The sequence below is a fragment of the Haplochromis burtoni genome, unplaced genomic scaffold (genome assembly GCF_018398535.1).
Source record: "Haplochromis burtoni strain Fernald_Lab_line unplaced genomic scaffold, NCSU_Asbu1 Contig_3, whole genome shotgun sequence".
NCBI lineage: Eukaryota > Metazoa > Chordata > Actinopteri > Cichliformes > Cichlidae > Haplochromis > Haplochromis burtoni.
Window position 1 is genome coordinate 3,728,135 of NW_024582364.1, and position 9,889 is coordinate 3,738,023.

Below are 9,889 nucleotides of genomic sequence, written 5' to 3' on the forward strand. Positions count from 1 at the left end.
TCATTTCTTTGAACACCTGGTATCCATTTAGCTCTTTGTTTGTTGTAACTTCTCCGCAGCTGCCTGATGTATCAACAATAACACAAGGAAAAGTAGCACACAGACAGATTGTACCACATATTTTTGACTTTGACCCCTGACAAAAGACGCTCACTGTGGTTAGCCAGGCAAGTCTGAAGCTGCCCACAGGCTGCTAACGGACTAACAACATGCTACCCCCAGTGAACTATAATTTTTCCCACTGGATGTACCTGTGTGCCAATTTTTGTTGCTCACCTCCTGATCAAGTAGGAGGAGTTGGTTTAGTAAGATTATAATCCTGATATCGACAGGTCCTGAAATGTCCATATGTAACTAGGTGCTGGAGAAACACTCAAACTAGATCAATGAAATCACTTACTGGCAACTTCATTAATGTTATTATTTACATGAGTCCTTCATGGCAGACTTGAAAAATGATTGGTAAGTATCCAGACAGACAAACAGGAGAAGAAAAAAGACTGCAGGAAGCTTGAAAATGGAGTATGAATCCAAAGACTAAAGGGAAGTCCACCCCAAAAAAGATCTCCATAAAATGTTCTTATGCTGTGTTTTAATCGATCGAGCCGGTGTGCTGTAAACTTTGTGGTTTTATTTTCAATAGACTGATCAAATCAAGAAGTCTAAAGTAGTCATATCAGGCACCCCTGTTTCCAGATGTTAAAGCCATGTTACTTTATCTATTTTATAATGTTATGCGACTTACTCTTAATAGCACCAAATCACAACAACAGTCAGCTCAAGGTGCTTTCTATTGTCAGACCCAACAATAATACAGAGAAAAACTCAACAATCAGACAACCTCCTACGAGCAAGCACTTGGCGACAGTGGGAAGGAAAAACTCCCTTTTAACAGGCAGATCTTAACTCACACTGACTTTCACTTCTTCAACTTCGATCGCATAAAACTTTCCAGTTAATCTTAAAAGAAATAACAAAGAAATAGCCAAAAATCTCTGTTTTTTTCGTAGAAAGTAAAAGATAGAAGCCTTGTACATAAAAAAACTACCTTATCCTTAACCCCAAGTGGAATTAAATCAGGACAGGTGCAAACTAAACACGACAGTGCTGAAACAACTCCATCTGCAGTCTTTACGCCAATCAGCTGCAAGATTCAAAGCACTAACAGGTGAATAACACTGATCATTCAGCTATGAAGTGAAGGTTTTTTGGGGACGTCATCACAACCTTGCACATATTACCAAAACTGCACCAAGACAGCTCTTACAGCTCTCAGCACCTCCAAGCAGGACAGTGTTCCCCAGCATGGAAAACCTACTCAAGAAACCTGTTCTGACTCTATGAACATGACGAGGAGGATGACTTTGAACCAACCTTCAAAATCTTAGAATTTCAATCTGATCGCGCCTGTTTGGGATGCACCCAAATTATGCGTTGCCAGTGTGCTAGTGCCAGACACCAGCGGACACCCATAAGAGTCCAGTGTCTATGCCTCACAGATGGAAGCAGTGTTTTTTTTAGGGACGAGCCATATTAAGGTGGTCTTATTGTTACAGTTCATATACTGAATGTGAGTTTACTGTCATATTATGGGTTAAATGTTTTCAATTTCACGCTCCAATCGCAGCTGTACCATCAAAAATAATTCATTTGCTACCCCATGATTGGTCTCTTCTCAACAGCTGCAGTAGAAGAGTCTTGTGCGTGATGTAGTATTTTAAGCCAAGATGACAGAAAGAAAAACTAAAATACTGAAATCTGGTTACATTAACTACATAAACCTACGGGATTGTTAAATTCTGTTTTAACCATTTTCAAAAGAAGATGGGAACACAGGCAGAAACTTCGGCTGCTTCTCAAATTCCCTGCTTTGCTCAGATCTGATTGGCTCCCAGTCAGAGAGTTTATGGCGATGTTCAGAAGTGATATTTCTTCCTCCTCCAAAAACAGATTTCGCCAGTATGTTTGGCAAGTAATAACTTGACAATGTTTGAGACAAAGACTTCTCACTTTGTTGAAAATTCAGGTCGTCAAGGAGACCAACTGATGTTACTCACCCACTGAGCACGACTATGAAGTCCATGACGTTCCAGCCATTCCTTAGATAGGAGCCTTTATGGAAAACAAAACCAAGTGCCACCAGCTTGATCCCTGCCTCGAAGCAGAATATCCCAATAAAGTATGGCTCAGTCTTCTCCTGCGGGAATGACATGCATATATAGGTCAGCAGGGTCTTCAGAAAAGTCATTTTACACTTTCAAATAGACAAATATACAGACTGCACTTGCTTAGACAGACAGAAGAATGAACAATAAGATATTTAACAATGCTTTTTTTGTACCTCGCGTCTTAGAGTGAATGGAAACAATTGAAATTAAACTTCCTTGACTTAAGAAGAACGTGGGAGAGGGGAGTGAAGTGGGGGAAGTGTGTTTGGTGAAACCTTAATTACCATTTCCAAAAACTGTTTTCTTCCTCCGCCTCCTGCTCCTAAAGTAATAATCTCAGTGAGGAAGGTGTGGATGAAGTGGAAAAGCTCTACGGCTCACACTGCACAGTAAAACATCACCCACTTCTCAGAGATCCAATTATGTCTAAAGAATTTGATGTAAATGTCTCACATATTCTAATTCACTCAGTTATGTCACTTTAGCCACCCTGTAACTCCTCACTGCCTCCTTATTAAAATCTAATAATCTTAACTGGCAAATGGTTAATCTGCTTGCAGCTAATTGTGTGCTCTTAACTCAAAGGGATGTTCTTTTCATTGATATTATAAATCTTTACATCATTATTGAAACCTAAACATATTCTCATGGTGACAGTCACTCAGCTTTGTTTCTTGTCACAGACTGTATGTAAAAGATGGACACCTGAAAAGTAAAGTCAGTGTGGAAGTTCCTTATACTGGTATTTATTGCTACTGACCAGCAGGGGGCAGTAACTCTGGTTGCTAAAAAGAAATCTACAAGTGATTGGCCTTACATCTCATTTAATTTACTACATCACTTTTTTTAACCTACATTATTAGATATAGTGAAGTCCATCGCTGTATTCATCCTTGCAAAATGTGGTCACCTGGTTAACTTGTAAGCTAAACTGGTGCTCCAGTTATTAACTTTTCTTACCTGGCAAAGGTAGTACAGCCACCATGTCCATGTTGATGACACAGTCATGCTAGCTGTTACTTCCATTTCAATAACATATCACTACATGGGCTCTGGGACTTCCAGATTATACAGAAACATGTTGGAAAAGCTTGAAAAGATGAGACTTTATGGAAGAAAAATTGCAGTTTTTTTTGTTTCAGATTTCAACTTCTTCTACTCCTATACCAGAGCCCATGTGGAGGTTTTGGCAATATAGTGACCCTTGTTATTCAGGAGATCACTGCAGCGCCCTTAGCACCAGTCTACACAGTATAATCACAGCTAGCTGGCTACACAATCCATGTGGCAGTCCTAAACAAGGCCACCATAATTTAGAGCTTTAGAACATGGCTAACTTGTAATTTTGTTTTTTTCAGAGCTGCCCGTGTTTTTATGATGTATGGTGTCAAAACACCCAAACGGCAACAGCCAGAAATGTTCAGCTTAAGGCATAAAATGGGATTTTACAAGCTAGTGGGTGAGAGCGTGATGGCTGTGTACATCTTTTATATACAGTCTACATTTTGTACACCCGTGTGTGTGTGTGTGTGTGTGTGTGTGTGTGTGTGTGTGTGTGTGTGTGTGTGTGTGTCGTGACAGCAGATTTTGTCCTCACCAGTCTCTTTGCCATGGGGGTCTTATCCTCTCCGGGGAGGTGCTGCTCCAAGGCCAGGACAACACAGTTAGCGGTGATGGTGGCCAGGATCATGTACTCAAATGGTGTAAAGGCCGCTAAGTTAAGGAAAGTTTTTTTCTGCACAGTGCAAGGACAAAGACGCCACATAAAAACAGATAAAGCTGATGACACAGGACAAGTTAAGTTCTCCTGGAGTTTACAGCTTGAATACACTGACGGCAATCACAGTTTTTCACACACGCAGCAATTATTGGAAACATCGTAGTGAATATTTTAAAGGTTCAGTGGTTCAGTGGACGGTAAAATAAATAAAATAAAAAAATCTAGACGGATGCATGAGGATGATTAAATGACAGATGAATAATGGCATGGTTCATATTCTCTGGTATTGGAAGCAATCTGTTAGAGAGATTGCGGTAACCATGGCAACCTGCTTTTAAAAGTGCTTTTCATGAAGAGAAAGCGATCAGGTTAGGGAGGGAATGAGAGCACTGTGAAGTCACCTTGGCCTGAGTGGTCTACTGCACAAACTACAGGCAGCAGTTCCCGCGGCTCCTTTCACTACCAACAACAGCCGACGCCGCAGCGGACGACACAGCACGCGTTACACATTGTCTTTGTATGACAAACACGTGTGTTCAAACATCATCTGCTAGCAACTAAAGAAAGGTTGCTCCTCAGACTGCTCAGTTTTAGGCTAATTCAATTCATTGTGAGGTTTTAATGAGCGAGCTTTTCCAAATGAAGCCAGAAGCAATCCAACATTCATCTGCAATCAACAGAAAATGACTCAACATCAAGTTTGATAATCGCTTAATCATTTAGGACATTCTTCAAGAAAGTAGGTCACTCATGCTTCCTGCTTTTCTAAAGTTTGAATTTTCTGTTTTATTTGACTGCAAAGCAGTTTTGGACCGATGCGGACCCCTGTGAGGTTATCACGTTGAACTTCAGAGAGCAATCAGTTTCTAAATGATCATTAACGTCAGCTCTGATAAGAGGTGATATGTATCTAATATGAAAATAATGTTACATTTAAGTCACTCTCATCCATTATGAATTTCACCTTTATACTTAGAGGATAAATGTACAAATAAATGATAATGGAAGGTACTGAAGGCTTAAATCCCGTGTTTGAAGGTGTTTTCAAACTGAACTTATTTAAAAGAAGTTAGCAGATCAACAGCAAAATAGAAATTATTTACACGCACAAGCAATGATGATTTGCTGTTTTTCTTTGTCTCTTGTGACATGAAATACTTTCTTTTTGAAGTCTTAGTTGGACAAAAAAAAGAGTTATGAAATTTGTCATGAGATTTTTTTTTAGAGTCAGACTAGACAAAAGTTGGCACATAATATGGTCGGTGTCATATTGTCCTATTTAATTCAATTTATATAGTGCCAAATCACAGCAACATTGGCCTCAGTGTGCTTTTTTATTGTAAGGTAAAGACCGTATAATAATACAACCTATGAGAGATACACTTTGCTGCACATGTTGCAGCAAACATGCTTTGTAATAGATACTGTTTCAAAAATCCAGTATCAGTCAGCTTGATTTGTTATCCATAGAACTGATAAGTTAAAAATAAATAAGAAAAATCACAGATGTACCAACTGTAAAAACAGTGCGTAGTTGGCTCTAAAATATTAATATTAAACCATTTTTTCCTTCAAATCAGTGATTTTAAACTTAGTGGTTTAAATGCAGAATATTAACATAACTTAAACTAACACAACTTGACCTGAGCGGATTATTGCCAGTTTTCTTGCGAGTGAAACATCTGTCTACACCTGTGTACATGCATGGGCCCAAGGGGTGCACAATATGGACATGAGCAGTGGCATACGCTGCGCGTGACTGTATGCACCCCAACACTTGTGACTTTCAGTCTCTCAGAGTTCCCATGAGGTCGGAGCTCCTCATTATTAATTTTCCTGCCATGAGTGAAATGGGGTCACTGACTCACAAGGGAGCGCTGAGATGAGGACCTCTGGGACCCACACTGACTCACATTGACAAGTCCGCATTGTTGCCATTGAAAGTGGATGAAAATAGCTAAAGTGGGAAATACTTAATGGGCCCACTCTGTTGCTAACTGTTACCTGTTACCTGTTAAGTATTAGTTATTATGCAAGTTTTAGCCCAGTTACACGAATCACGCTCACTGCTTATAGCCAGAACATCACTCTGTCCAAGAAGCAGCTCTTCTGCATGTGTTGTATCAAATCAAATCCATGTCCAGGGAACTTAGAACAAGACTAACCCAATTCAAATTACTACACCGAATTTACCGCTGAGCACATAGATTATACAGGGATGTCAGACTAGGGTGGGCGCATATGATTTGGAGTTGTCCTAAAACCCCAAATTTTTGGACTGAGGTCGGTCGATTATTCGCCAAGATGATCATTCTAGGTAATCCATCACCCCTCATACAGGCTACTGAATAAAGTGGAGAGATTTCACCTGAAGTGGGATCCATACCTTTTCAAAAATAAAATGATCAAATTAAAACTTAGAGTTAGATGGACACTGGGATCCTATCCTTAAGTCCCACATAGATAAACCACCACCGCCACCCTTTTTTTTCTCCCTTTCTCTCTTCTTTAGTTTGGTTCAGATCTCCCCACTGCTCTACTGTCGTGCTGATGCTATTTCTGCCTCATGTGGTTTGTATTTACACTGGACTGGTGGTGTTTTTCCAATAAAAATTCAATAAAATATTAATTACAAAAAATAAATCAAATCAACCATATAATAATAATAATAATAATAATAATAATAATAATAATGGTAAATAAATGGCAAATGGCCTGCATTTGTATAGCGCTTTTCTAGTCCCTAAGGACCCCAAAGCGCTTCACACTACATTCAGTCATTCACCCATTCACACACACATTCACACACATAATGATACGTAAAACTGAGCAACAACCAAATCAGTGTAGCACTCAAAGTAACAGTTATTCGAATAGCCTATTGCACTTCCTCTGCCACAATTTCTACTGTCTAAAGCCCAAATGAGTTTACACAGCCAACAGCAGTCAACGCAAACATGCTTCATGTCCTTTGTGTCTACAAACACAAAGGACATGAATAATTTAATGAAATGACTTAAATGATGATGCAGTGATTGATTTCCTTCACTGAATACGAAGTAAGCAGGCAGTAAAAACATATTTGAAGCTAACTCTTTACACTGCAATCAATTATAACCAGGCAGTTCACAGCTTGTTTTGTCAAAGCTACATTAAAGACGTTTGACAATAATTAATGTGATGGATAACGGGACTAAAGAGAGTGTCAGGAGTCTGCTAGAAGATCTTAATGTTGCATGCAAGTAAATGGAAACAAATGGCTGTCTGCAAGGCAGAATGATGTATTTATAATCTACAGGATATAATGCAAGCAAAACATGTCAGCAGTCGTGATTTGTCCCTCCGTGAGATAAAGATTGTAATATTGAAAAAAAAACAGCTGGCACTGATTTTTATGTACTAAATCATTTTCTTTAGATCAATTAAATTGATTGATTACTGTAGTTATAAAGACTAATTAACATGCAGGAGGCTGGGATGGTGCAGCTTATTTGACCTGATTATTTTTTTACCTACAAATGTCCCAGTCATTGATATTTTGCGCAAATTCTAATATTCTGGTATACATTTGCAGCAGCATACACTCTATCAGTGCACCGCCAATCAGTGTAGCTCGTTCCTGTAAATTTTGAACCTCAAATCTCGAAACTTTATTCACTCTGTCAACACTAATGACAGTGATGCTCTCACAGCCCACGATCCACGGCAGTACTACTGGCCAGCTCTCTCCCACATACCTCTGCCTCGGTGATACCGACAGTCACATTACCATGCTGTCAGTGGCCAGCTAGTCTTGACCACTAGCCCCACTCCCACACACCCACAGAGCCTGTGGTTAGGTAACAGTGGGAGACTGGCACGCGGCACTGGAGGGGGTGTAAGACAGGAGGAGCAGTGGGCAGATATGGCAACTCAGAGGTGCTGCCAAACTGATTTTGGTATCAAAACACTGAAGCAGGAAAACAAGCCAAACTGGAACAGATAAAATACAAAAATAAATAAATAAAATTAAATAATACTAATTTGTAAAAGGGATTGTGCACGGTTGTGCATGGCTGCTGTATCTATGGGATAAATAACTTCCCAGATAAGCTTTGTTAGATTTGCACTAGTTCAGAAGAGAGAAACTGTTGGCCAGTTCTGCAGCAGGAAGCACAGAAATGCTGCCTGGTAGGTTTGAACTGACACCTACTCATGGCCAGGTTCATATTCCAATGAGCACTAAGGCATCAGAGATGTGCCTACATGCCACCCCCACAGTGAGCAGAGCTGCTTCTAATGATCACCACATGCTAACTTTCTGGCTGCTGCCAACAAAAAAAATGGAGCCCACAGATGAATTTAAGTTAGTTAGCAGAATTATGAACAGGTTAGAAATCAGAATTGTGTTTGATGCTTTCAGGAGCAGCTGGAAATCATAAAGTGGGTTATGGAGACGCTAAACACAGAGATGTAGGGTATATGGCAGCATGCACAACACAGAGACGGGACTGAGATTTAGAAGGTGGACTTTAAGAGGAGTTAGATTTTTTCCTAAGCTTGCTCACATGCTGGCTGTCGCTGTCCATGGTGCTGAACTCACAACAGAACTCTTCAGACAGCTTTTAACAGAACTCTAATGCTTTAAGGAAGGATATGGCCATTCAATGATTCGCCTCGCGTATTTCCTAATTATGTTGTCCTCTGCAAAAATGAAGAGCGACCTGTTGACTGTGAGGCAGTTCTGCCGGTGGGGGACGGGGTTGTACAGAGCCATGGTCCGGGCCCGCTGCGCCTTGGCTTGTTTCATGGAAGCAGTCAGTCCCGCCGCCGCCGGGTCCTGCCCGTCGCCACCGCCTCGCTCCAAGTCCCCATCCCCGGAGTCCACCGCGGTGGGAACCGACTCGTCTCCAAAACGAGCCATTCTACAGAGAGATGAGGGGGAGACGACCGGCTTAGAGTGTTTTACTTAAGTGCGATTTCAAATAAGATTAAAAAAAAAAAAAAGAGGAGAGGGCAAATGTGAAGTGGAGCTAAAACAAAAAGAAAGGGGGAAAAAGATCCACCTTCAATCCACTGACAGCTTTTCGAGCGCCAAGATTCCCCAGAAAGTTAGATTCCTATCACTCCATATCCACAAGAGGGTAAAAAAGGTGGGGGGGGGGATAGCATTCAGTTGGCTTATGGGTCAGGAAAATCTTCCATGCACTTAATGAAGATTCAGGTGCACAAGCTGCAAAAAACAAACAAACAAACAAAACCTCCGCTATCCCATCTGTTAAACCGCGCCAACAGTCCGCTCTGAGCAACTTTTAACGCGCGCGTCTCTACCGTAAACTCAGGCAGCGGAGGAGGGGTAAAAAAATCCACTGAGTTAAAACCTTTTATTTTCTATCAACATCCAAGCTCGTTTTGATCTGACAAACCGGGAGCAGCTACACGATCACAAACTACTCTGAGCTCATCAGACGGAGACATCCGAGGAAAGTCTTTCCAAACTTTGCGCATCTTCCCGGACTTGACGAAAGGAAGCTTCAGTGCGAAAGGAAGCCCGTTTAACGCGACTAAACCCGAAACTCCTGCGTGTAGCAGCAAGGCTCGCCTGCCTAGACGAATCAGTCAGTCTTATCACCTGCTGGAAAATTATCAGCCAAGAGCGCATAAGCAGCAGCAGCAGCAGCCCCCTCCCACAGTACTATTTCACTGCAAATTCCATCTGAATGAAGGCTGGCGGAGAGGAGGGACATATATTTTGTTACCATAGCAATCAGAGTTTGTTGAGGATGAACAAAAACATTTTCCTTAAAAAAAAAAAAAAGAGCAGAAGACTATATTCAGCAGGCTGTGTGGGTATGTGGTTCAGAATCCATTATGTAAAGATGTTTGTGGGTGCTGTGGGAAAAGAGAGGGGTGTTAAAGCTAAATAAAACCAAATACTAGACAATGCACAGAAAAGACAACAGGTGTGTGGGTACATGGAACGAGCAAGCAAGTAAAGAAGTTGCACACACACACACACACA

At 40.9% G+C, this 9,889-nt stretch overlaps 1 protein-coding gene across 9 annotated transcripts in view; it reads right to left on the reverse strand.

Annotated features, from left to right (window-relative positions):
* Positions 1 to 9,889, reverse strand: part of cacna1eb (calcium channel, voltage-dependent, R type, alpha 1E subunit b) — a 73,056-nt gene that overhangs the window by 54,298 nt on the left and 8,869 nt on the right. For 8 of the 9 annotated variants that reach the window (XM_042219638.1, XM_042219631.1, XM_042219625.1 and 5 more), the window contains exons 3-5: positions 8,526 to 8,792; positions 3,766 to 3,871; positions 2,058 to 2,197 (exon numbers count right to left, since the gene is read on the reverse strand). In XM_042219638.1, the coding sequence (XP_042075572.1) occupies positions 2,058 to 2,197; positions 3,766 to 3,871; positions 8,526 to 8,792 (513 nt within the window). Of the gene's footprint in view, positions 1 to 2,057; positions 2,198 to 3,765; positions 3,872 to 8,525; positions 8,793 to 8,933; positions 9,598 to 9,889 lie in introns of those variants that run through there. The other variant, XM_014332423.2, reaches the window with a different exon arrangement.